We start from the raw sequence: 27385 nt of genomic DNA on the forward strand, positions 1-27385 counted from the left end.
ATAATTGGTTGTTTTTCCCACTCATTGTGCTCCTAGTGCGCAGGAGCGGTGCGTGTGGGCATAAGCACGGAGGGGGATCTCATGCCGATGCCGCCCTATATGGCAGAGCCACCCTGGGCGTCTGCCCATGTCTGCTGAAAACGCCTTTAAATTCACCGACTTCTAAATGAAAACAGTGACCAACCTTCTACAAACCACAGGAGCTCAACTTTAATTCATACTTTGCAAACAATTTATTGATTATCTTTTTTGGAGCATACACATTTGAAAATATTTGTTTACCTGAAACTGCAACTTCAGTTAAATAAATGTTTACAATATACAAAGAAAATACAGGGAGCAGAGTTGTTTTTTTTAATAGATGTGCATCACACACAATCAGTGTTTTTTTTTCTCTTTAGCTTAATCAGAGAGGAAACACCAAAAAACTGAATTCTGACCTTTTTAGCAGGTCTGAAACAAACCAAAGTGCTGCACACATACACACCCACACTCACTCACCAGCTGAATGGAAAGGAGGGAAAAAAAACAAAAAGATGAGAACGAAAAACAAGCAGGAACTTCTAATGGAGGAACTGAAAACAAACCGGGTCAAAACCAGGCACTGAACTGAACGGACCGGTGCGTGAAGGCAAACAAACACACACACCAGCCTGCAGCATTCGACTGGAAACCTAAGCCCTGGATGCTCACATGGACGTCAGTAGGGAAGCGTGAGAGGTGTGAGGGCTGCAGATGTTCTCCAAGAGGCGTCCTCCTGCGGCAGGCAGGCCGTCGCTCCGCTGGATGTTCTGGCAACACGGACAGATGATTTCGGGGCATGCTCGGTGTGACGGTGGCCATCTTCAAAGGTCAGTTTAGGTGAAAGCCCTTTTCCATGGTGGCAGCTAACAAACGCTCCCTCATTATGTCCTCGGATGAATATTCAGGGAGCTTCAGGTAGTGAACGCAGGTATTTACTGATGGGTAACTGGAGTCTGTTGCATCCACCTGAGGAGGAGAACATCAGCCACTCAGCTTACAAAGTCAAGCTGGGAGATTTTAACAACTCAAAGAGCAAACAGACCTTCCGGACTACAGTGAGGCGTGGGTGTAGGTTGGCCAGGCCACCAGGGGGCAGGGTGGAGCAGCCGGTGGTGAACTGCAGGAAGGCCTTCCTCTCATCAGACGACATTCCACATAAAACTCGGACAAAACGCTGGAATCCCGGGCTGAGGGGAGCAAAGCAAACTCAGTCCTCCTGTCGGGTTCGTTTGGATTCTAGAATCAGAACTGTGTGTAACTCGGGCGGTACCTGTCTCTGGTGTAACCCAGCTTTGGTTCTGTGTAGTTGATGATGTCATCAGCGTTCCAGGAAGGCGACTGGTTGCCGCAGAGGACCATCTGCACCTCTTTATGGCTGAAGGAGCTCAGCTTCTCCATCGGGAACACTCGATTAAAACCCTCTGAAGGAGAGAGCAGAGTTCATGAGCATCAAAACAGAAACAGGCCATTTGCAGAACTCCAGACAATCTTCGATGGATTTGATTGGTGGAATATGCTGGAATACTTTGGATCAGGCCGAGATTCTTCATCCTGTGTCCTGAGTGGGGTAGAACGCAGTGCAACTGGCGGCCATTAGCCTCTCATGATCACCTGACCGGGAATCAAACGTTCACAAAAAAATGCTTGAAACACTAGTGCCTTGTTTTTTTTTGTACAGTGGGCTGACAGGAAAGGGGTATGAGACAGAAGGGGAGAGACATGTGGAAAATGACCAGAAGTGGGATTGGAACCCGGGTCAGCCACGTCGAGGACTAACCCCCGGCTCACACTGACTCCGGTCTTACCGTTGCGGTGCGGTGGGTGCGGCGCCGCAGTGATTCCAAGTCATTAAAAAGACATAAACCTCTTTCACCGGCTGCTGAGCTGTCCGGCTGCGGTTACCGAGACACTCCGGCGCTGCAGAAAATTCCGCAAAAAAGCTATCCTTGCGGCGTGCCGGAGCCCTCCGCAACAAGCTCTCGCAAATATCCTTATTTGGGCCGTGTTATCGCGTGAAGTTACGTGAACTCAAGTGAACTTCTGTTAAACTCCGGACCTGTTGCCGGAGCCGCAGAGCCGCACCGCACCGTAGTCAAAAGGGCGGTGTGAGAGGGGGTGTGCGGGAGTTGCGGTCTCCGTCGGCTCGGTAACCGCACCGGAGCCAGTGTGAGCAAGGGGTAAGGCCTCCGTACACAGGTTGTTCGTGCTAACCACTGCACCACTGAAGCATGCCTCTCTGATTTTTCCCGTGAGATTAACAGATTTTATTTTGTATTTTCCCCCAAAGCAGATGTGTTTTACTTTGTAACTGCATCTCTCTTCCTGTCAGAGCCATGAAATTGCAGCTGAATTGCTGCGTAGTCTGATTAAAATAGACCTGGGCTCTATCTCAGTCAGATCTATGCAGCCATCCTGCATAAGATTGTGTCGGATGTGATCATCATCACTGACTTAATGAGCGCTTAATGCCATGACCTCGTCCTGAACGATTTTCTGTCTGATCGGTCGCAAAATTGGATTTGTTGTCTTCAGGCCTTTAGATTTTAATCACTGGGCATCTGAAGTAACAATCATTGTAAAGTTTACTCTGAAAGGTATTGCTCCGCCTCCTTTTGTTCTGTTTTCTGGAGCCCTTAGATCAACCCAATGTTTTTAATTTAGTCTGTGAAGCAGACACCCCGTCTACCTTTAAGACTAGGCTTAAAACTTTCCTTATAGAGGCTCAGGTTATCCTGAGCTATCTCTATAGTTATGCTGCTATAGGCTTAGACTGCTGGAGGACATAGGGACCCCATTCTATCTCTATTCTCTCACTCTGCAGAATCTGTTAGTTCAATCTCTAACGTTCTGCTCTCTCTGCTTTTTCTCATAGTAGCTTCATCTGGTCTGTTCCTTTTTGGCTGTGACTCCATCCTGGAGAGAAATATCAGCTGTGCTGCTGCCATCAACACCTTTGTTTCTAGATGTTGGAGATCAGCCTGTTTTTCAGTGTAGTCCTGTTTCTCTGAATGTGACTAACTGGATGTGCTCTCTTCATCCTCTGACATGGGAGCTGGCTCGGAGCTCGTCTGCCTGGCTGTGTGTTTCCTGGACGGGGCCGCCTGTGGAGCTGGTTGACAGTTGCTTTTTGTATCTATGCTTCTTTTTCTATGTTTGCTTCTGTCTCCTTGAACCCCAGTGGGATTCAGCAGATGGCCGCTCACACTGAGTCTGGTTCTGCTGGAGGTTTCTTCCTGTTAAAAGGGAGTTTTTCCTCTCCACTGTCGCTACAAGCATGCTTAGAGTGAGGGATTGCTGAAGAGTCAATGAGTCGATGCAACCAGCTGGTTTTCCTTAGATAGAAAACTTTGAATTGATCGGACTGGATGATCTGGTGAACTGTAAAGTGCCTTAAGGTAACATGTGAATTGGTGCTATAGAAATAAACTGAATAGAATCACTGAAGAGTAGCTGCTGGGCTGCTTTGCCGTCACTCATTTAGACATTAGTTCAGGTAGAGGAGAGTTTATTCTGGCTGACTGAACTTCCCTCTGTGGGAAGTTAAAAGTGTGGAAACAGCAGAGAGAGGAGCAGACCTGCTGCATAAAGAAGGTACTGATCAGGTTCTGCGTTTACCTTTAAAGGCCTCCATTTGCTGTTGGATCCCTGTGTGCATGCAGAAGTCAAACATCAGCTCCACGTACTCCTCCGCGTTCTCCACCGTCACCATCTGCGCTCACACAATCACATCAGAGTCAGATTTAGCAGCCTGAGACAGGAAATCCGGATCATTCGGAGCCGTTACCTCGTCGTCTCCATTTGGTTTCAGGTCTACAGCGGAAAAGCCATGAACCTTGGATGATGGACAGAACTGAAAGTTTAACCTGAAAAAGGAGGAGAAACATGTTGTTCAGTTCCCACGGCAGCCTGGACCTGAGCTGCTGCGGTGTTGCACGCGTTTTACCCGAGGTCCTCGATGCTAAGAGGGGGTCCGGAGCCCATGGGGTTCCTCAGCATCAAGTCCTGCAGTCTAGTGTTCTTCTCGTCCTCCGACAAACTCTTACTGGCCAAAATCTGTCTCCTCTTCACAGCCAGATCTTTGACCTCCTTCAGGAAAGTTGCTCTAAAAAAAAAAAAGAAAAAAAAAAAAGAAAAACCATTTTAAATTTAAGGTTAGGAAGGGATTTCCATTTCAACTTAAACACAAAAGTTTCGACAGGAAGAATTTAGATTCAAATTATTTGAATCTAAAAGTTTCACGTTTTGTCTTCGTCTCCATAAATCCGACCTGAGAACAGTGGAAGAATTCAGCTAATCCAGCCACCCAATCTGAAATCAGATGGATTATAAAGGATATTTTGGGCCTAAAGGTTTTATAGAACAAAATTTTCCAGATCTTAATGAATGGAAAAGGTGGCTTATGGCTCATTGAGGTGATATTTTGGAGTCAGAAAGCTCAGCATTAAGAAAACGATGCTGGTAGATGACAGAATAGTGATGAGGTTTAACTCCACAGCAGTTAACATTCACAAACAAACATGTTCACAAACACTGATATGTTCGTCTCTAGATTTAGTGGTTTTTCATTAACTGTTACCATAACAACTGTTTATTTGACGCTTGGACGCGTTGATCTGTTTTACTCTCCCAGCAGCGAACCCATTTTAACCCATTTAGGCCGGGAAAGCATTACCGCATTTCTACCATTCAAGCCGGGGGCGCTGTTGCGTAATTCTACCATTGACGCCGGGAGAGCATATAAGTCAAGCAAGAAGAAAGAAGTTTTTTTCAAGCAAACATGGAGGAGTTTGACAGAGAAGAGATGTCGGAAGGCAGTGATTTTGAGGAGTGTGTCGGCTTTGATGACGGTATAGATGAAAATGATGACTTTGAACGCGCTGAACCAATCGAACTACCACCGCAATGCACGGAGTGTTTTCAACCGCACACCTGGAGTGAAAGTTGATTTGCCTGCAGACGCCACACCGCTGCAGGCATTTGAGCATATTTTTAATGAAGAACTTTGGATGCATCTTGTTACCGAGACGAATAGGTACAGTGACCAAACAAACCAAACTCCAACAAGAGCAAAGATGGCAAAGTGGTCACCCGTGACTGTGACGGAGATGAAGACATTTATTGGGCTGTGTATGGGCATGGGACTTCTTGTGTTGCCAGTACGAAGAGATTATTGGCGACAGAGTAAACCTCTCTTCAGGACGCAGTTCCCCCAAAATATGTCCCGGGACAGATTTGTGGCCATCTGGAGGTAAGTTGTATGCAATTTATAACACAGACATATGCATTATTATGCATAATAATACTGTTAATAAGTAATCATCAGATAGTTATTTATGTAATGTTTGTTCTTTATTTTAAAAACGTTTTATATTGCACATTCTCAATGAAGACATGATCACATATGGAAAAAATAAAGGTTGAATTTTTTATTTTTTTATTACTGCTTTTCACTTTTTTTTTTGGAAGAATTTCAAAGATAAAATATATTTTGAGTTCTATCTGCTACAGAAGCTGAGATATCAATAATTTACTAGGCGTTGACACAGTTGCTGAATTTACAGAAAAACTTCAGGTTTTAGGGGTATTTTTTAAAATCGGCCATAGGTTTTTAAGGTGTTTTTTCCAGGCGTTTTAGGCCTAAATGGGTTAAGGGCATTGCAGCCACCTAAGAGGCTGCAGGAAGAAACCGAGTGAGTCTTAAGCTACGTTCCTGCAAGTCTTAACGCTCAATGCTGTGAAATCCGATTCTTTTGCGTTGAAGTTCATTTGTAAATATATGCGACTTGCATGTGATCTTAAGTGTCCTGCATGTGCAGTAGAGAACGCAATGACATCACAAGTAGCGAGAGTGTTCTGTGTTTAGGGAAGAAAACATGGACGTTTGAGCTAGAGCGCATCCTTCAATTTTTCATTCCATTCCCAACCTCAGCCAGTGTATTAAAGCTGCAATATTTTCAAAAAAGTTGAAAATGAATACTGCTCTCCGCATTATAGTCTGCCATGGCGGTTGTTTTTCTTCCTGCTTCTGCGTAGCAAGACCCAGAGCAGTATTAATGGCCGGGAAGAAAAGCCGTGTTATTCACCATTATAGAGTTTGAATAATTCGGAGGTTCAAAAATATCAGTCAAAACATAAATGGGGGGGTCAGACATCTATTAGGTCCTTGTTTCTCTGACCTGTGAGGGTTGACCAGCTGGAAGTCGTCCCAGGTTAGGATGCCATGGTACCAGGCGGGGGGTTTTGGTTTGGGGGGGTCCATGATGAACTCTGACTTGGAGTCTTCATCAAAGCTGCCCACTGAGTAGGTCTCCTGGCTCTCCTCAGTGGACGCCTCCGACTGCACCTCTGACAGCAGGTGGGCTCGCTCAGAGACGTGACCCGGAGGAGAGCTGCGCGACTGGTACAGCAGCTTGCTCATGTTTGCCTTGATGTCTCCCATGCAGAGCAGCTTGAAGAAGGGCTGAGACACTGGAAGGTCCACCAGTCGGTTGTCCTGGATGCACTTGGCCAGAAAGATCCCCAGGAAGTGGAAGAGTTTGGTGATTCGCTCCAGCTCCTCGCTGTCCTGTGGGAAGGGGGCCGGGAACAGCCCGCAGGATCGCTGCACATAGAAACCAGGAGGCTTCAGACCCCCACCCAGGTCCACCTAAAGCCACCGAGACAGAAAGGTCAGAACTGAATCACATCAGAGATGCGTCTGCTGGGTTCAAACTGGTGCAAATCAAAGAACTGGACCTTTAACTGGCAGAAAGTAAAACTCCTACCTTTCTAGATCTAGTTGGCTCAAACCCAGGAACCAAATTCACTTTCATTTACAAATTTCACCAATTCAAACTAAATGTTCAATCTTTGTAGAACATTCTGGATCCCTGAACCGTTTGAAGTAATTTAGAGTAGTTTAGGGTGGTCTGACTTTCATGAATCAATCACAATCAATTTTTTTTTTAATCACACATTAAACTCAAAATCTCGTAGAGGATTTTCCCTCTGAGCCACTTTATGTTCTCACATGGGCTCCAAATAATGAGGATAAAGTAGAGCCAACAGAGATCATCTTAACCATCATTACATATTAACAGTTCAGAAGGTCAACAGCTCTATAATCAACTCATTTAAAGTGTCTGACCTGTCGTGACTCGTCGTCAGGGAAGTCGTCATCACACAGCCAGATACCCAGAGACGTCCTCTGGAACTCTGCCGCCACCAGAGCATAAAACTCCAACGTTGGACCAAGACCAGTTCCCTCCTCGCCCTGAAACTCCACCTGAATGCAATAAACATGAGTGTCACCTTCTAGAAACAGAGGAGTCAGACTCCAGAAACGTTAAAACGGAGTCAGGGTTCCCATCATGTGTTCTGAGCGTCTTCATCTCCTACCTCGAGCACAGACTTCCTGTCGGCGTGAATCTGCATGACTGATTCAGCCCATTCCATCATGGCGTCCCCTCGGGGGACCTTGACTCGCTCGTGTTTGAGCCGGCCCACCCTGAACTCTCCAGGGTCGTCCCTCCGCACTGTGGTGGACGGCCGTGAACGCTCCATGGTTGCCTCCCGTCGGTTCTGGAGCCAGACGATGGCCCTGTGGAGGCACAGAGGTCAGAGGTCAGGACACCAGCACCATAACAAGTATAGCCGCTTAAAGTTCACCAGATTGTGTCTTACTATCATTAATGATTATGTTACAAATGTAAAGAAAAAACAAAGCAATGTTTTATCATTTTTTTGGCAAGGGCACCGCCATGTTGCAGTACTCCAAGTGGTGACGTCACAGGATTGGTTGATATTTCAGCTGGCAGTTGAATCCATCGATAAAAGTCAAAAGCCTTCTGCTGTAAATAATCTCTGCAACCGGTGTTCTTTGAGGTAGCGCGGATAGTCGGCCCCCGGCGCCAAAACGGCCTCTTCCCTCCTTCCTACGGCTCGATTCAGACGCCGAATGGACTCAAAAGCATGAGCAAAAGGATTTAGACGATCCTGTACTTTCACCTTCATACCAAATTTTGTTCAAAGTGTTCTACGGTTGTGATGTATCACTGGTATATCCAATGTGTTCAACTGCTAGCTGAAGCATCAACGAATGCTGTGACATCACCGTTTAAAGTACTGCAACATGCTGGCGCCATGTCAAGAAATTATAAAACAAAGCTTTGTTTTTTTTATTTAACATTTATATTTTTCACATACTTAATATTGTTGAGAATAGTAAATTAAAGAATGAATTAAGTTTGATTAACTGTTTCATTTACACTTAAAAAAAAAACCCTGTTCAGACGGGATCCAGTGACATAAAAAACAAACAGAACAGAAAACAACTTAAACGTCTCCATAGGATCTGGGTCTTCTAGCATTAATTAAGGACAAAGTACCCTCCTATACTAAAGCATTTCACTTCAATGGAAAGGTTGTTACCATAGGAACAACCAAAGCAGAGCTGGGATTCTTTTAAGCAGGCCTGGTATGGCTGATACCCTTCCCCTCCGATAGCAGAGCTTCTACTTGTTATCGTGCTGCGTTGAGACTCACCTGGAAGCTCCGAAAGCTGTACAGGTGAAGTACAGCTGTCTGGTCTCAAAGGGGATCAGGAACGGACATTTAGACGTGAGCTGTTCACACCAGTCAGGCAGCGCTCCGCTGGCCACCGCCAGAGGCTCCTGGAGGAGATCAACCACAAAGCAAAGCATTCACACAGCTAGCTTAGCTGACGGTTTCTGTCTCTACAACAGAAAATGACCCTCACTAGCTCAAGAAATCGGAACCTTAAGCTCAGAGAAACTTACCGAATAAATATTTAACTTAAAACAGAATGAGAAAAATCAGAACAAAGGGTACAAAAAGAATTTTAAGAAGTCTAGTTTAAACTTCAGGTTCCTGACCAACCAATGCCTGATTGGCAGTAAACATAATATCGCAGATTCCAACAAAAAAAGAAGAGCCTGACCTCTATCTGCTGCAGGATCTTGGTAGTGATCTTCTTGCTGGTGAACTCCTCTGGTGATGCATTGAACTGCAGCTCCTCAACATCTGAACAGTTAAAGGAGAAAACAAATCAGGAAATGCAGAAAGGGATTTTACTACATCTTCCTCTTTATTCTGAGATCTGTTCCTGGTTCTTTTTTTTTTATATATATATAAAAACCTCCATGTTTAACCTTAAAAGGCTCTGAACTGAGTGTTTATAGAAGCAGTTCAATCACTTCAGGGATGTACAATAATGTGAAAAAAAGATTAATGGAAAGGATGTTTTCATAGATAATAATTTCCTACTTTCATAGATTTGGCCCCCCCAAAAAAACAACTCTATTCCTAAATCCAGTTTTTTCCGATATCTTCAGATATCGCTAAACCTTTAATTTATATAACTCAATTATGTCATTTAGAAGTAGCCTCGTGAGACCATCTTGATCTCGCGAGCTTTCAAGGTTTCACTCGCAAATCAGTCTGGAGACTCTCCGTTGAAGAAAATTTGGAGCAGTTCACCAAACGAACGTCCAATCAGCGTTGGCTTTGAGGCGGGTTGAGGTGTGACGCAACGAGAAGCGCGACAGTTCAGTCTAAAGAACATGGCGGCTTCAGCCGATGAAACTAGCGTTAGCGTGGCTATCGGGCAAGTTTTATCGGAATTACAGAGTATTTCTTCACTGAAAGAAGAGCAAAACACTGCTCTGGAGGCTTTTCTCAGAGGAAAAGATGTTTCTGCTCTTCTCCCGACTGGTTTCGGCAGTTTGATCTATCAATTGGCTCCTCTTTGTCGTCGCTCTGTTAGTACGTCATATGCTTCGTTTATCTGATTGGTTTATTTGGCCCGTCTATCACCAACATAGGCCAATCAGCTCACCAGTATTTTCGCCCCTTCCCAAAATTACTTCAACGGAAGGTTTCCAGATGGATATGCGGAGCAAATCCATCTGGCGGAGTCAGGTTAATTTAGAAGTGTATCAACAGACAAAAAGGGAAGAAGAATTAGGGACAGTCATTACAAACCGCTGTGGATTAGAGCACTCAACTGGGTGAATGGAACTTCTTGTCTACGTCTCAATCCGGCTCAATTTAAAGTTCACCATCGTACTCACTATAGGAAGGTCCGACTTGCTAAAATCTACCCTGAAATAGATCAGACATGTGATCCATGTGGAACCACCAACGCAGACTTGGCTCATATGTTCTGGTCCTGCTCTAAGCTGGGAGAGTTTTGGAAAACAATATTTGGGATTTTGAATGTGGCTTTTGGCCTAGATCTACAACCTAGCCCGATAATGGCTATATTTGGGGCAGACGCTGCAATGGTCAATAGCGAGAAAAATGTTATCGCTCTTGCAATACTTTTAGAATAGAAATACCGATTACCACCGAAGGCATCAATGCGGCTTCCTGTTATGATGATGTTGCTAAAACGTTAAACACTTTCTTAGAGAATCAACCAAAACATTCTTCAAAGTATAGGACCCTTTACTGGTTTATTTCAACTAACTTGCAACTCTTCCCACTCATTAGTAAACAAGCTTCAACATAAAGTCTTTTCTTATTAGAAATGTTTTTTTTATTATTATTATCATTCATTATTATTAATTTTATTTAATTATTTTTCTTTGCCGGCACAGGAAGGGTAGGATGGGGTTTCTGAAAATATACATTTTTAAAATGCTGCGTAGATGTTGTTACATTGTTCACCGTCACCAAAGGAATTGGAACAACTATAAAGCATGTACTGTACATGCCACTGTACATGTTTTAAAAAAAATTGTATATAAAAAAAAAAGAAAAAAAGAATTCCTTCAGTCTCAAATCTAAATGTATATATTTAGTGCCTCAGTATCAAAAAATTGTTTAGAGATTTATGTGAAAAAAGTCTGAGATCCTCCATATAATTCTTACTGTTTCTGACCCCCTTCCAAACCAGTCTTATTCCAGTCTCTAATCCCTACTAGGGCTGCAACTAACAATTATTTTAAAAATCAATGAATCAGCCGATTATGTTTTCGATTAATCGATGAATCGGACAAAAAGTATTTTTTATATTAACCTCTTTATTCTAAAACAAAAATTTTAGACAGAACAAACAAGCACACAAATACAGGTTGCTCATTAACTGTCCTGGTGCAATATGAAAAATAAATGTTTGTGTAAAAACTACGCAAACTTACATGAGAAATGTAGCTGTACATCCACAAAATATAGGGTACTTTGTTTCATAAAGTGCAAAAAAGACAGGCATTTTTGTTTTTAAAAGCCCCTACGGGGTTCAAACAATAGGCCCCCCATTTCAACAAATGAGTTTTTTTTAGACTAGAAGAGTTCTGCCTTTTAAGACAGGAAAGTATAGCAGTTAAAGTTGCTACTTGAGAAAATACTGAACCATAGAGATAAAAATAGCCCTGTGATTCAAATTATATTTGGAACAAAAATGAGAGAACTAGGGGTGTTAAAAAAACACATCCTCCAAAGACAGATATTTACATTGGAATGTGGCATATAATTAATTGACATATTACTGATCTTGCTGGATTTTATTCTGCTTTACTTCCATAAATTGCAGGATCTTCTTTACTTTATCTTTGCCAGAAGATTTAAACTTTAAAAGCCTTGCCCTCATAATTTGCAAGTTAATTTATTTATAAAGAAAATATAAACGCTGCTTAAGCTAATTCAAATGAAATTAAAAGTAAAATAAGTAGCCAACCTTATCACTGTCTGTAACCTACTAACACGGTAAGGAAAGCATCAGATGAGCTACCTGAGAAACTAACGTTACGTTTCCCCACTTTAAAACGAAACAAACATGGTGGTTCCGTGCCATGTTAATTTGTTTTGACAAAAGTTGCATGATACGACTTTTTTCACTTTACAAAGCGCAGGCTATTTTAATTATTGTGATCAATTTGCGCCATCAACCCCGGCGCATGCGCGCTTCATTTGCAGTCTGGACGATGAGGGTAAACATCCTGCGGCTCTGACTGCAGCGCTGAGAGGGACTCCTGCGGGAGAACGGGGTTGGGATGGGGGAGGCGCCCCACGGCAATGACGACGGCGGCGGATGACGCATTAATCGCGCGACACAACTAATCGATGATGAAATTCGTTGCCAACGCTTTTAAAAGTCGATTTTTATCGATTCGTTGTTGCAGCCCTAATCCCTACCAAACTGGGAGCTGCCGTTCTTCCGTATTATGCTGAGGTAGCCCTGCTTATGAAGTTTTTACAGTAAAGCTGAAGTGATAAACTGAGAGGACCAGCTGCATAAGAGCTTTGATGAAGTCTAACAAAGAGAAGATGTCTGCCGTACCCTCCTGCAACGTGCGTGCGTTAGATGCCGTGTCGCTTCCGATGATGTAGAGGATACGCAGCAGCTGCAGGACATCCTCCATCCCACAGGCGGTCTGGCTGCATCCAGCTTTAGCCTGGGCAGCCTCTCTGACCCAACCCAGGATCTCACTGCTCTGGCTGCCAATCAGAGAGCTCGGACTCAGACCGCCGGAGCGGCCCCCGACCCCTGAGCTGTGTTCAAAGGACTCCTGAGGACAGAAATGATCAGAGCTCAGCATTAAGGTGCCTCCAGAACCAAAATAGCTGCGATAAGGATGAACCTACCATCTTCCCGCTGTCCTTCTCTTTATCAGAGTCTTTCAGCTCTCTGTACATTATCCTGCAGGACAAAGCGGCCTCAGTAAACACGTGAACCCCAGCGCTGAGTCAGGTTGTGGTTGGCTGCTCTTACGTGTACGTGGGCTCCCAGATGCGCCGCAGCTTATCAGTCTTCACTGAGCCGCTGCAGGAGAGCTGCAGCAGCCGCTGAACGTAGTAGAAAATGGTCAGCTTGTAACTGGAGAGAGGAAGCTCCACCTCTCTAGTGGTACCCAAGCCAGGAACCTGGAGACACACATGGAGGTCAGAACATAAACAGCAGAAGCATTCTCTAACAGAACCTCTGATATCTGGGCCAACTTCCTGCAGCGTCGCTCCTTCTTAAGCAGTACAACTCATGATGGATTCTAAAATCCTGAACCGGGTCAGATCCCTGAACCATGGTGCAGTTGGCATCTAAGCTATTATTTCCTGGGATGTTAGATTTAGTTTAGAACAACTATGTCCTCTGCTCTGGAGGAAGAACAAAAAAAAGATCAATTGTCTTTTCTTTTGGAATGATATTTGAACCTTTCGGGGCTCTACCTTCTGTCCAGAACCCAGCTGTTACCCGTTTAATAAAAGATCCAGTAACCTAAAAAGGCAGTCTGAATTTCAGCATAGAAGGGACAGATGTTCCCTCCCTAGGATAGAACACCGTAAAAACGTGTCCAAAAACAGAGGATCTAGAATCGTCCTTTCTTACCTTGAGCGTCAGTGCAAGGTGAGGGGAAGGAGCGCACTCCACTTCCTCCCGGGCCTCGGATCGAGGAGTTCCTGAACCAGAGGAGACAGAATCTGCTTTATTACTCTACAATTTAAAAGAAGTAATCAAGACAACCCAAACCTTCCTGACTTTGCCCTTCAGTGTCATTTGGTATCAGTTTCATGGTCCCCAAATACAACAAAGACAGATCAAATCTAAAAGGATTTATAGGATCCAAACCTACAGATCAGTGGTAACCAATTAAAAATCACCGGGGTCCGAATGAAGAAAAAGAACAACCAGTACAGGTCTGGAGACATTTTTAAACATAATCCGTTACTTTAGGCAGAATTAACACTGAAATAAAACAAGGTTTTTATGCATCCATGTTATAAATTAACTTTTGAAATAAAAAAATAGAAGAAAAAAAAAAAAGATAGAAAATTTTTCCATTTTAAAATGTTGTGTTTTTGAAGTAGAGAACAACAATCTTTCAGTTTGGTATATAGACAATTTCCTGATTCCCATATTTTCTCAAACACCTGAACTGAGCATTAGTTATTTTTCTTTTTTCTGACTTAAAGGAAAATTCCGGTTTTTAACACTTTTAGCCCATTTTCTGTAGTGTCCAGGATGAAATCGAATGATCGACACCAAAATGTTGACAATTGGTCCTGTCTCTGCTATTTGGCTCATGCAGAATCCCCCCCTGGCTGCTTCAGAATGGCTTCCATTGTGCATGTCCGATAATGTCCTTAAAACAACCTTAAACATTCTTTTTTTTAAATATGCTACTCACCGGGTTGTCAGCGCTGTTCAATGACGTTCCAAAAAAAGTTTCGTGAAGAAAAACCGTTCCTGTCTTGTTTTATTTAGCATTTTGTAAATCCCAGAACTATTTTTTCCGATACATCACAACCGCTTATAAACTTCCGCTTCCCGTTCGAATCTGAAGCGTTGCACACTCCAGACCACTAGTTGGCGACGGTATCCTCTACCGTCAAACTCAAAGTCCAATATGTCCTCCTCAAGAATCCACCTTTCGTATTCCATTTTCAGAGTTTTTTTAAAGTGTTTAACAGAGACGTTAGCACCTCGACGTCGGAGTACACAGAGTGAAGCATAAACACTTGGGCCTTGCGAAAAGACTACAACTATGTGTAAACAGGCCCCATTTCCGTTTCCGGTGGCGGAGGGATATTGACTATTCCAACAGAACTCAATGGGATTTACAAAATGCTAAATAAAACAAGACAGGAACGGTTTTTCTTCACGAAACTTTTTTTGGAACGTCATCGAACAGCGCTGACGACCCGGTGAGTAGCATATTTAAAAAAAAAGAACGTTTAAGGTTGTTTTAAGGACATTATCTGACATGCACTATGGAAGCCATTCTGAAGCAGCCAGGGGGGGATTCTGCATGAGCCAAATAGCAGAAACAGGACCAATTGTCAACATTTTGGTGTCGATCATTCGATTTCATCCTGGACACTACAGAAAATGGGCTAAAAGTGTTAAAAACCGGAATTTTCCTTTAATGTTGGCAGTGGGCTTTAGGCTGCCCTGCAAGGCTTTAAACCTGGTTTGAATTGAGACTAAGCCATTCTAAAGCACATATCAAGGTGCTCATTTTGAGCCTTGATCCATATTTATTGTTGATTCTGTTCATGGTGGAGAATCCTGCTTCACAGCAGCAGGTTGAGCCAAACATCCTCTAAATGTGCAGGGTCATCTTTGAGCACCATTTCACTTTTCTTTCACCAGTTCACCATAGTTCTTCCACACTTTCTCTGCTGTTTTTCTCATCATCTTCTCCTTCTTTCCCATCGCCCATCTTGCCACAGGTTTGCCTGCTGTGTCTTAAAGTAGCAGCAGCAGCAACCCAGACTGATTGGCTAATTTGGATAATTTGGATCACATGCAGCCTGGTCCTGAAGGGCTTTACCGTATTAACAGGAGAAGCAGCACAAGTGAAATTAGACACTGTCGTCAGACAACGCGCAGTAATTTATAAATGTTTTAAATCAGGTTGGGTCCAGATTAACCAGCAGGTGGGTCCGGATCCAGACTGCGGTCTGGTAATCCATGACCTGAGCTTTAATCCACTGACTCCTTAGATCTGACTGTTCTATTTCTATATGCCAACAAAGTCTAATTTTTTTTTAACTAGAAGTGCCTGAAACATCGAAAAATGTGGTAGCCACATTTGCTCAGTCATGTCTTTGTCCAAAATAGTCTTTTCTTCTTAGGGCTTTCAGCACAAAATTGCACAATTTGCCAAGGCAGCGCGTTTCACTCTAGTGAGCTTCATATTCCTCTTCTTCTCGTTTGGCTTCTGGATAGACCAGTCCGAGTAGCGCCATCTCACTGCGGAGCTGAGTCCCACCTGGTTTTTAGACGTGCAGTGTGAGCAGGTAGATCGCATCAGAGCGTCGGGTCGCATAGTGTGAGAACAAACATTGTGAGCTGTGAACTCACACTGTAGGACGAAACCCTGTGGGTTCGTCCTACAGTGCGAGCTGTAGCTATGTGCAATGATTGAAAAGAAATCGTACAGTGTATGGCCGGCTTCAAGTGTCAGAATGTCAGAATTTTGCTGAAGAAAAAAAAAAAGTATATAAATAATTTTTCTAAATAAAATTTGATGGGTCTTAAATAAGACGCCACTTGGTGGTTCCAGCTTTTTTTCTGACCTTAAATGTTTGGCTAGCGTAAAGCTTGGTTTATGCTTGATGCTGGAAGTCACGGGGGTGCTAGCGGCCAGCTGGGTGTTAGCTACTGATTCCATGCAGTTAGACTTTCTGCACAGAGCACTTTGTAGCTACTGCGAGCGAAAAGCAGCTCCTGCTGGCAAGGGTTTGCAAATATAAACATCTAGAGGCATCCCGTAATATAGCCCAGAAATATCACCACTATCAACACATTGTGGGAAAATTCTAGGAAAGAAATGACTCTCAGACGTCATGAAGAGGCGACTGAGAGTGACAAGCGGCTGTGGTGGTGTGAGCTTGCCCTTTGTGCTGGAGGTCAAATGTCAAACCCATCATTTCCCTATAATGGTTCCCAACTTTGGACTGGTGGTTGTCCAGTTGGGGGTCGGCGGCCTACCAGGGGAGGGGATCTCCAGGTCGGTGGTCTGTTGGACATTAGTTCTTCCTGGACGGGGGTCGAAGGCTGGGACCAAGGCAGAAAACTGCCTCTTGAGGACAAAGTCATCGTCCCACGTCCTCCTGCGTCCTCCTTTGGTCTCGTACTCTTCCTCCTCCTAAAAACACAGAAAAGATGAAGATCAGAACCAAACTGACCAAAGCTAAACACGTCTGCACTGCAAACATACCAGGACCTCCTCGTACTCCTGATCCTCCTGATTGTCGTCTTCATTTTCGTCGTCATCGTCGTCGGGCTCAGGCAGGTCTTCTTCGTCGTCCAGCTCAGCCAGCAGCGTGTTAGCTCGGCAGCTGTCCAGGAAATCTGCAGAAACACATGAGGTGACTGCAGATGGCAGACAAAGGAAAGAGGACAGCCCGAACCGGTTTACCTTCCGTTTGTTCTGGTCGTAACGACTAGAGACACAGGCCTGAAATAGCCGAGAGCATCCATCTTGCCTTTATTCCATGTGGCCGATACAGACAGAAACCAAGTGTTTGGGACATTAAAGTCCATAAAAGCAGCGGTTCTCACTGCAACTCTGACAAATAAAATGAAAGATCAAGATGCAGTGAAGTTTATATTTAAATAAACTCAGCCGTTCATCCTAGCTGTGAATAGAGGAGATCACAGAGTGAAGACTGCTTTGATCGTTTCACCAATTTGAACCATAAAACCTAAAATGAATCTCAGCTGCTGATCCCAGAGATCCTTGGATCATCTAGTGTAGAAAAAGAAAACTTTCCAGAGCAGGAAGTCATTTGTGTCTTTGCTTAAAAGCTCAATAAACTAATTTCAGTATTTCGCTGCATCAATAAGCTGCCTCTGCTAGGTGTTACTCTAACCAGTTCCCTCTGTGCGGAGAGCCGCGGAGCAATCCCAGCCACCAATCAGGATTGGCGTAATGAGATAAATGCTTCTATGGAATAAGGCAAGGGATGTATCCCATTGTGAGACATCAAAACGAATGCTATGAATGAGGACCTAATTTTGGGGGCATGACCCGTATACGGGCTGCTGCAGGTTTGAGTCCCGGTCCTACTGACCTTTGCTGAATGTCTTTACCATCTCTCTAACCCACTTTCCTGTCTCCATACTTTCAAAAATGAAAAAATAAAGGCCACTGGAGCCTAAAAATTATCTTAAAAATAAAACCTAATATCCAAGAAATAATCGGCCATTTAATCCAGACTTTCTACTCTAAACATCCGGTCAAACCAACGTGATTCCTGGTGATAAATCCTCTGATGGACATCAACACTTTGCTCCTTCTTGTAAAGCTGTGCTTCATTTATTTGCAGTGGAAGTGAATCATTTCCATTCATAATCCCACTTTAAATCAAAGTGTAGCATAAAGAAGTTTTGCTTCCTGCTGAGTAAATTTGCAAAATAGAGGAAAATATCGATTTAGAACTCTACTCCAACGGCAATAAAATATAGGTAAACAGCTGAATTAACACAATCATTCTTATAACAAGAGTTTGATTCAAACTAGAATCAAAGGATGGATGCAGGTTACTGAGTGAAGTTAGACGGCCGAGCAGCTGAAGCAGGTCACATGTGCCTCTAGTGTGTGCGTGTATTTTCTTTTTTTGTTGGGTTGTACTAACCATAGAGTGAGAACTCTGCTTCCTGTCCCGTGTCACTTTCGCTGGATGTGGACGTCAGGCTCGTGGTCAGAGTGTTACTGAGCAACTGTCCCACTGACAGACCCGTTGTTGCTGTGGCTACGTTATTGCCGCTGGTTACTATGGAAGTTGACATGGTAACTGTGGAGGTGGTGCCAGTGGTGGTGAGATTAGGAAAGCTCTGAGCGCCCATGAGAGGAGAAGCTGCAAACAAACAAAAAAACAAGTTGCAGTTAGTCTGAAACCAACGAAAAAAAGCAGTAAAACAGTTTGTTATGATGGAGGCAGCTGACGGGACACAGGGTTTAATATGATGAGATTTCTGCACTGTGGGACCAGAGTTACAAACCTACAAAATAATTAAAAAAAAAGAGTAAGTTTTCTTGACAAGTTGATCTTAGAAACATTTCCAAGTGAACTCCTCAGACTGGAGCAGAGGTGAAGAAGAGCCAGTCCGGAAGACTAACTCAACTGAACTGAGACTGATCAAAAATGACAAATCCACACATCCTCACTGCCATGGATCCATCAGCTTTACTGTCTACAGCAGGGAGTCTGCTCTCAATGTTTGTGAACACAGCACTGTTTTTGGTAATATCAACACTACCCACAACGACATTTTAATATTTGTGATCTAATGTGGAGCACTAATCCTGATATCATATCCCACGGAGTAAGGATAAAGCAAAAATTGCTAAATTTTCCTTAAAGGTATAGAGGACAAATTTAGCAAAATTGTTACTTTAAGAATAACTGCTGTTCTTCTTGCCAAATGCGCGCCCGTTTGATTCGCCACTAAAACCTAACTGGATAAATAAAGACTAGAAGTAACAGGGAACGAGTGCGAGAACAGCATAAGGCGAGCGCAGTCCGAGAGAAAGGATGAGTGCTGTGGAACTGGGAGAAGGTCGTCCTCCATACCTTAATTTCTCCCCTACAAGCAGGAAACATTGCATCTTTTTCTGAACGGTGAAATACGGGTCATAAAGATTCACAGCTGGGATTAATATGAGAATAAAGTCGCAACATTAGGAGAGCAGAGTCGCAACAATAGGAGAGCGGAGTCAGTCGCAGCAGAGTCAGTCGCAACAATAGAAGAGGGGAGTCAGTCGCAACAATAGGAGAGCGGAGTCAGTCGCAACATTAGAAGAGCGGAGTCAGTCGCAACAATAGAAGAGCGGAGTCAGTCGCAACAATAGGAGAGCGGAGTCAGTCGCAACAATAGAAGAGCGGAGTCAGTCGCAACAATAGGAGAGCGGAGTCAGTCGCAACAATAGGAGAGCGGAGTCAGTCGCAACAATAGGAGAGCGGAGTCAATCGCAACAATAGGAGAGCGGAGTCAGTCGCAACAATAGGAGAACGGAGTCAGTCGCAACAATAGAATAGGGGAGTCAGTCGCAACATTAGAAGAGGGGAGTCGGTCGCAACAATAGGAGAGCGGAGTCGGTCGCAACATTAGGAGAACAGAGTCGGTCGCAACATTAGGAGAACAGAGTCAGTCGCAACATTAGGAGAACAGAGTGAGTCGCAACCATAGGAGAACAGAGTGAGTCGCAACCATAGGAGAACAGAGTGAGTCGCAACCATAGGAGAACAGAGTGAGTCGCAACCATAGGAGAACAGAGTGAGTCGCAACCATAGGAGAACAGAGTGAGTCGCAACCATAGGAGAACAGAGTGAGTCGCAACCATAGGAGAACAGAGTGAGTCGCAAACCATAGGAGAGCAGAGTCGCAAACCATAGGAGAGCAGAGTCGCAAACCAGAGTCAGTCGCAACATTAGGAGAACAGAGTGAGTCGCAACCATAGGAGAACAGAGTGAGTCGCAACCATAGGAGAACAGAGTGAGTCGCAACCATAGGAGAACAGAGTGAGTCGCAACCATAGGAGAACAGAGTGAGTCGCAACCATAGGAGAACAGAGTGAGTCGCAAACCATAGGAGAGCAGAGTCGCAAACCATAGGAGAGCAGAGTCGCAAACCATAGGAGAGCAGAGTCGCAAACCATAGGAGAGCAGAGTCGCAAACCATAGGAGAGCAGAGTCGCAAACCATAGGAGAGCAGAGTCGCAAACCATAGGAGAGCAGAGTCGCAAACCATAGGAGAGCAGAGTCGCAAACCATAGGAGAGCAGAGTCGCAAACCATAGGAGAGCAGAGTCGCAGACAATAGGAGAACAGAGTCGCGACAATAGGAGAGCAGAGTCGCGACAATAGGAGAGCAGAGTCAGTCGCAACATTAGGAGAACAGAGTCAGTCGCAACATTAGGAGAACAGAGTCAGTCGCAACATTAGGAGAACAGAGTCAGTCGCAACATTAGGAGAACAGAGTCAGTCGCAACAATAGGAGAACAGAGTCAGTCGCAACATTAGGAGAACAGAGTCAGTCGCAACATTAGGAGAACAGAGTCAGTCGCAACAATAGGAGAACAGAGTCAGTCGCAACAATAGGAGAACAGAGTCAGTCGCAACAATAGGAGAACAGAGTCAGTCGCAACAATAGGAGAACAGAGACAGTCGCAACAATAGGAGAACAGAGTCAGTCGCAACATTAGGAGAACAGAGTCAGTCGCAACAATAGGAGAACAGAGTGAGTCGCAACCATAGGAGAACAGAGTGAGTCGCAAACCATAGGAGAACAGAGTGAGTCGCAAACCATAGGAGAGCAGAGTCGCAAACCATAGGAGAGCAGAGTCGCAAACCATAGGAGAGCAGAGTCGCAAACCATAGGAGAGCAGAGTCGCATACCATAGGAGAGCAGAGTCGCAAACCATAGGAGAGCAGAGTCGCAAACCATAGGAGAGCAGAGTCGCAAACCATAGGAGAGCAGAGTCGCAAACCATAGGAGAGCAGAGTCGCAAACCATAGGAGAGCAGAGTCGCGAACCATAGGAGAGCAGAGTCGCGACAATAGGAGAACAGAGTCGCGACAATAGGAGAGCAGAGTCGCGACAATAGGGGAGCAGAGTCGCTACATTAGGAGAGCAGAGTCGCTACATTAGGAGAGCAGAGTCGCTACATTAGGAGAGCAGAGTCGCTACATTAGGAGAGCAGAGTCGCTACATTAGGAGAGCAGAGTCGCTACATTAGAAGAGCAGAGTCGCTACATTAGGAGAGCAGAGTCGCTACATTAGAAGAGCAGAGTCGCTACATTAGGAGAGCAGAGTCGCTACATTAGGAGAGCAGAGTCGCTACATTAGGAGAGCAGAGTTGCGACAATAGGAGAGCAGAGTCGCTACATTAGGAGAGCAGAGTCGTTACATTAGGAGAGCAGAGTCGTTACTTTAGAAAAAACAAAGTCCTCATACTACATACCGTTTCAGAAAGAAAGCTTTGAGCATCTGATGGCCAACCAGGAACACCAAACAGCAACCTGAATCCACTTTGTCTCAATATTTCCTTATTTGTCAAACCGATGCCAACGTATAACTTCACATATGGTAATATGCTCAACATTCCTCATTTTAGGGAAGACATTGCTTCTTGTAAGAGTTGTCATAAAATACAACATTATTCTCATAATGTTGGGACTTTATTCTCATATTAAAGAAAAAATCTCTAGGGTGGCCCTAATACTCTGTTGTACAATCAATATCCGTGAGCTAAAGACGTTATTGGACCTGCTGCTAGTCCCATTGTTCCGTCACCTTGGGCCCACAGCTGATGGGCTCCAGAGTTCAGCTGCTCCTTCTCTGCTATGAAATTTCACTTTCATGTGTGACCGTTAGCACCTGTGTCCATCCAAAAGTTTATTCGGTTTCCTCGTGGATAACTGAACCTAGTGGTTTGGCAACATGCAGCAACAAGTGATGAGATCTGACATCAACAACAAGACGAAACACTGATCTTCTCTGCCAAACCCCCCTAAGCCCCCCGACTGCCTCTAAGTGATGCTCTATTATTAGCGGAGCAGGAAGCTGTGCACACTGCAGCAGAGTTAGCATCCTAACGTGTCAGTACTCACTGGCAGCGCTCATGACGTTCCGGCCCAAGGTGTTGGTGTTGTTGTCGCTGCTGCTGCGGCTCAGGTTCATGTTGTTGGTGGCGTTGGTTCGGGACATGTTGGGCGCACGGCGAACAAAGGATTCCATGAGGCTGGCCTCGCGGGACGACAGGTTGGGTACACTGGCGCTGGAACTCATGGGGGCGCCGGCGGCCAGCAGGGAGCTGACGGACAGCCGGGTGTTTGCAGCCGAGCACAGAGGCCTCTGGGAGTGCGTGTCCTTGCTGGACGCCTCGGACACTGAGCTCACGTCCGGCGAGCTCACACTCACCAGTCCCATGGAGATGGCAGTCGCTGGGTCAGTGCTAGCCGTTGTCGTGGGGGACTGGTGCTCATCTCCAGCCACAGACATGTCCGCTGTGAGCGTCCCAGAGCTGGACCCCGATCCACATCCCGCCTCAGCCGAGGACAGAACCACAATAGGCTCCTGCTGATGTCCATCACAGCCTGGTCCTCCAGAAACTCCTCCTGAGCCCACCCCCTGGTCAAGGAGCAGCCCCTCCGCCTTTAGACTCCCTCCACTAAGCATCCCAGCAGAGGAGCTCAAACTGATGTCAGAGGATGAGGCCACGCTGCAGACAGAGCTGCTGCTTCCTTTCCTGCTAGAAGAGCTGGCCCCGCTTTTGTCAGGACAGTTATTTTTCACCAGGCTGCTCCAAGAAGGTTGTTGGGAGGAAGATGAGGTGGAAGACAACGATGCTGATGTGGTGCTGGTTCTGCCCATGGCCGCTGCTGTCACAGAGGGTCCCACCGTGGATGAGGCGGGACCTGAAACAGTGGATGAGACAGGTTTGGGTGTTGGCGCTGTGGCAGCCGACTCAGGGTCATACCCTGGAGCAAGCTTGAGGTCAAACTTCCCTTCAGCGCCCATACGGTAAGAGTTAGAGCATCCGCTAGCATCCCAGGTTACATCAATCCAGCCTGGATGGACAGAGAGATAGGAGGGAGACGGACAGATGGATGTCAGAGAGGCGGCAGAGGGAAACGGAACGACAGCGACAGAGGAAGGCAGACAGCAGACAAGCAGCTTACAGTCCCAACAGCTCCACACAAAGACTGACAGAAAACCATTAAATCAAACTTATCTGCAGAAATCTGTTCTATCCTCAAGGATCAATAAGGATTTTAGCTAGGAATAGTTCCTAAAGTGTACAGCTTGGTGTATCACATTTTTAGGCTTTGCGTGGCATAGGGGGGTTCCGAGGTATCCTCCCCTGGAAAATGTTGAAATGTAGACTCTTTGAAACACTATTTCCTGCATTTTGAGGTAGAATACAGCTAAAATCTCGTCTTTGGTCCAACACTAATCTTGTCCTGATTATGTATGTTTGCTTGGCTAGGAGTGGAAATTTCATAAGGAAGACATGGGATCATTTTCAGGTACAATTTTATGTTTCATAGTTTTTTTTTAAATGACCAGAAAGTGTAACTTTAACTTACTGCTAAAGATGAAACTTGATTGTTACATAAACAACAAGTTGAAGAACAATGACAAACTGAAGCAAATTCAACACCATCTGCAAACCAACAGAGGAGGAAGAAAAGCAGCCAGGACTGCTTGGATTTCTGTCCATCTGTTAAGAATACAGCCGACATTGAAACAGATGCTGAAACTTTTTCATGTATCTAAAGCCCCCATCACACCTTGACGATTTAGACCAGCCTGATGTAAAGAAAATTTGGCTAATAAACGCTGGCATACGTCAGATAAGTTATGGGTACGTTTTGGATAAGTTATGAGCACGCTGAAACACGCTGGCAAACGTCGACCTATGGCAGGTATGTCAAGGTTTTGAGCATGCTCAAAATTTCCCGATGTATTCCAGCGTATTCTCATACGTGGGGCATAAGTTACAGCTCTGATCGTTCTCATAGGTGTAAGTTACTCATAATTCATGGCATATAGCTTATCCTAAATTCCTCAGTAACTTCCCCAGACTTCATCCCCATCATAGGGTGAGTCAGAAGGTGAGTGTAATGGATCCTCCCAGCATTCACGCCTATGACCAACAAACTTCCTGGCAGAAATTACGCTGAATCTGCTGCAATCTGCTCTTTTCTTTTTATCCTTTTTTTTTCGGGTGGGCGGTATCATCGCTGCTGCCCTCAGGGCAGCGACGCGCCTGAGTGAAGCAGCTTTAACTGATGCACCGTAATGCCAATGAAATTATGCTTGTGGATCAGATATGCTTGTGTATAAGTTAGGCTGTCTATCACTACGCATTATCAATACGCTATGTAGAACACCAAAATTGAAATAAATCCATAGAAAGTTCAGCGTATTCCAGCTTTTTAGGAGATTCTGGGAAGTCGCGTATACGCTGGCTAAACCATCAAGGTGTGATGAGGCCCTTAGTACATTTTGTAAATGTAAGCTGATGTGTATTATGGGCAGTTATACCAGATCGGGAAATATTGAACATTTGAGCCAAGTTTCCGGGGGGAAAATTAGGGTGTCGCAAAGCCGTACATCCCAAAAAACACAGCGTACAATTCCTAATATGTTTACCAAAGGGCGTACAATGTACACCCGTACGCATTGCTAGCTAAAAGCCTGGGATTAATAGTGGCTGAGGTCATTATTTAGGAAGTGATACAGTAAACAGCATGATGGTAGGGGTCTCCATGGGAGCCTTTGTTCAAATTGAACATGTTGGTTCATAAAGGCAGTCTTGGGTACCTTTTAAAACGAGGAGGAAACATCCGTAAAACAGCAGGTTTTCTTTAAGATGTTCTCTTTAAATGTGACCCTGTTGTTAGATTCAGTCCATTAAACACCAGGCTGCTGTTTTTTGGTCACAGGAACAGATTTGCTGGCATAACTTCATTCTAGTGTCCGTTTTCTTTTTAAAAACGACAAGCACGAAAAGTGCACTGAGCTGCTTTACTTTAAAGCAGGATCTGAATTTATATAAACACGGCCTGAATAACTGACTGTTTGATTTAGGAGAGACGGTTCAGCCTCAATGCTCTAAAATACTTCTATTATTTTGAGACAGACCAAGTATTGGTAAGATTTAGTCTAATTTCTGTTCCAGTCATTCTGGCCTCTCATTAAAAGGGATTATGAGGAATGTAGTGAGTGTAGGAAGGACAGTAAACCGCTGGTGCACCGTGTCTGAAGCTCAATCAGTTAATATGTTTGAATTCATTCTTTTGTGTAGAGCCCAGTATGTAAAGCAGAGCAAATAAAATTTGTATCGATTCGAGTCGATTTCCCTTTGAATAATCCAACGATTCATAAAACCGTTAAATGAATCCTTTAAGGGAATCAAATGTCTTGAATGTCTGAAGCTGTTCTATTAACAAAGGCTGTGGTTTGAATTTATTTACATGATGGCATTTTGTTTGGGTCAGATCATGGTAAATAAAAGTACATTCATATAACTTAACTGGGTTCAGTTATTTTTTCAAAGAGTCTTTTTGCATCAGTGGCCTTAATTTTTGATGGTGGGCAGAAATCAAATGGGAGGAGAGAGAGGGAAGGCATTTAGTAACGATCAGCAGGCCGCTGTTCTGTCAGATGAGCATCAGAAACAGAATCAGACATACCCGGTCAGACCAGCATACCCATAATCAAAACCCTTTTATCCCTTTAGTTTATCCCTTCACTTTTGTACGAAAAATAAACTTTGAACTACCTCAATGGGCGTATATCCCTTTAGTCGTGTACCAAAAAAGTTTTAAATTTTAGTTTGAACCCAACCTCAGAATAATAAACCAGAGCACATTTGAAAACTATTCTTTATATAATTATGTGGATTATTCAGAAAGGGCTTTTAGTTCCAGAGGAGTGACTAGAAAATAATGTGACAGAAGAGAAAATAAAAGCAAAAGGAGAAAAAAAATTTCTGAGATAGAAAGAATCCAAACAGAGAAAATACGATCAGACTTTGATGATTGGATTTATGGGGCTAAAAACATGAAATGAGGACGAAGTGAAGGAGGAAGGAAAGTTTGTTGACTGCAGGTTCTGCCGTAGGAATCAGTTCTATTGTGTCGGGTTCCTGTCTGCTTTAGGCTGAAACAATCCCAACTATACGGTCAGCTTCTAGGGTTCACAGATCCAAGTTTTCACTGTTGTTTAAATTGTTCCTAGAAGGGCACGGTGGCTGTATTGTTCTCCTGATAATAGAATATGCTGGTGAAGATTCTCAGTCATCCAGGTCATAGTCATTCCCAAAACTCCACTGGACTTTGTTTCCAAGTTTGAAGATGTTGCTCTTCCCATTCAGGAAGATTTTTCAATTCAAAATTTTTTTTTTTTTTTTTTTTTGGAAAACATGCAAACTGAAACGGACGAATGGGGGTCGTTTGGCTTCTTAGCCTGCAATGCCCCATACCCATCCATGTCTCTGAAAGGGGGGTTGTTAAAGGGAATAGTTGGCCTGGATGAACAGGCGAGGTCTTCTGTTCCCCCTGTAGGGTGGAAAAAACTTCAAAGATGGGAAGCAAATCATCTTCAAACTTGGAAACAAAGTCCAGTGGATTTCTTTTTACTTTTTTGGAATGACTATGACCTGGATGACTGAGAATGTTCACCAGAATATTCTATTAAAGGGCAGCCCTAATGTGGATGTTTGAAACCCAACAAGTTACACTGAAGTTAACACTGTGGCCCTCTGAGACTAAAGCGCTGTGTTAGAAGTCTGACTCTAGAGGTCCCATTGAGACAAGGAACGGCTTCTCCTGCTAAGACCACAGAAATAATGGATTCTGCTCCAACCAGACCTCTAATAACTGTTGAAAAATTTAGATTTCCCTCATTTTATATATTAATTTATCCTATTTACTCAGTATAAAATTTTCACACAGTCTGTTTCACCTGCAAGGTCACCCAGTTCCCCTGTGTGAGGGTGTTTGTAGACCAGACAAACCAAAGTGTCTAATTTGTTTTGACAACTTTCCAATATTGTATGTAAGGCTAACACATTGCCCAGGCAGAACAGGGCTGATTACCAAGCAGTACGGGTTGTATGATGAACTGTTCTCTTTGCAAAGATATGAAAATAAAGTGCTAACTGAGTGAAATCCATCGATCTCTGTTTCTTTAACTGGGGTGAATAGCTGAATACTTTTTCCCCCACTACATAACAGAGGAGAAAATATCTACATCAGGGAATATCAGGAGATAAAATAAGCCAAACTCTGACATCAGATGTGTTAAAGGTTGTGCTGGTAAGGAACGAGGGGAAAACAACATGAAGGAATGTTTTTATGAAGATCACGGATTAAACTGGACTTTGGTTTGGGGGGATGTTGAC

General features: G+C 44.1%; 1 protein-coding gene across 2 annotated transcripts in view; it reads right to left on the reverse strand.

The window, feature by feature from the left end:
• Nucleotides 1-305: 305 nt before the first annotated feature.
• hectd1 (HECT domain containing 1) overlaps nt 306-27385 on the reverse strand; it is a 63660-nt gene continuing 36580 nt past the window's right edge. The window contains exons 24-42 of one of the 2 annotated variants that reach the window (XM_038291861.1): nt 22083-23042; nt 18106-18327; nt 16686-16819; nt 16457-16613; nt 13349-13419; nt 12737-12888; nt 12610-12664; nt 12305-12533; nt 8963-9045; nt 8548-8675; nt 7402-7603; nt 7151-7288; nt 6201-6670; nt 3968-4126; nt 3809-3887; nt 3640-3733; nt 1295-1445; nt 1067-1211; nt 853-990 (exon numbers count right to left, since the gene is read on the reverse strand). In XM_038291861.1, coding sequence (XP_038147789.1) covers nt 853-990; nt 1067-1211; nt 1295-1445; nt 3640-3733; nt 3809-3887; nt 3968-4126; nt 6201-6670; nt 7151-7288; nt 7402-7603; nt 8548-8675; nt 8963-9045; nt 12305-12533; nt 12610-12664; nt 12737-12888; nt 13349-13419; nt 16457-16613; nt 16686-16819; nt 18106-18327; nt 22083-23042 — 3767 coding nt within the window. Of the gene's footprint in view, nt 991-1066; nt 1212-1294; nt 1446-3639; nt 3734-3808; nt 3888-3967; nt 4127-6200; nt 6671-7150; nt 7289-7401; nt 7604-8547; nt 8676-8962; nt 9046-12304; nt 12534-12609; nt 12665-12736; nt 12889-13348; nt 13420-16456; nt 16614-16685; nt 16820-18105; nt 18328-22082; nt 23043-27385 lie in introns of both variants that reach the window. The other variant, XM_038291862.1, reaches the window with a different exon arrangement.

The sequence above is a fragment of the Cyprinodon tularosa genome, unplaced genomic scaffold (genome assembly GCF_016077235.1).
Source record: "Cyprinodon tularosa strain WSP-4 unplaced genomic scaffold, ASM1607723v1 ctg302, whole genome shotgun sequence".
NCBI classification, from domain to species: domain Eukaryota; kingdom Metazoa; phylum Chordata; class Actinopteri; order Cyprinodontiformes; family Cyprinodontidae; genus Cyprinodon; species Cyprinodon tularosa.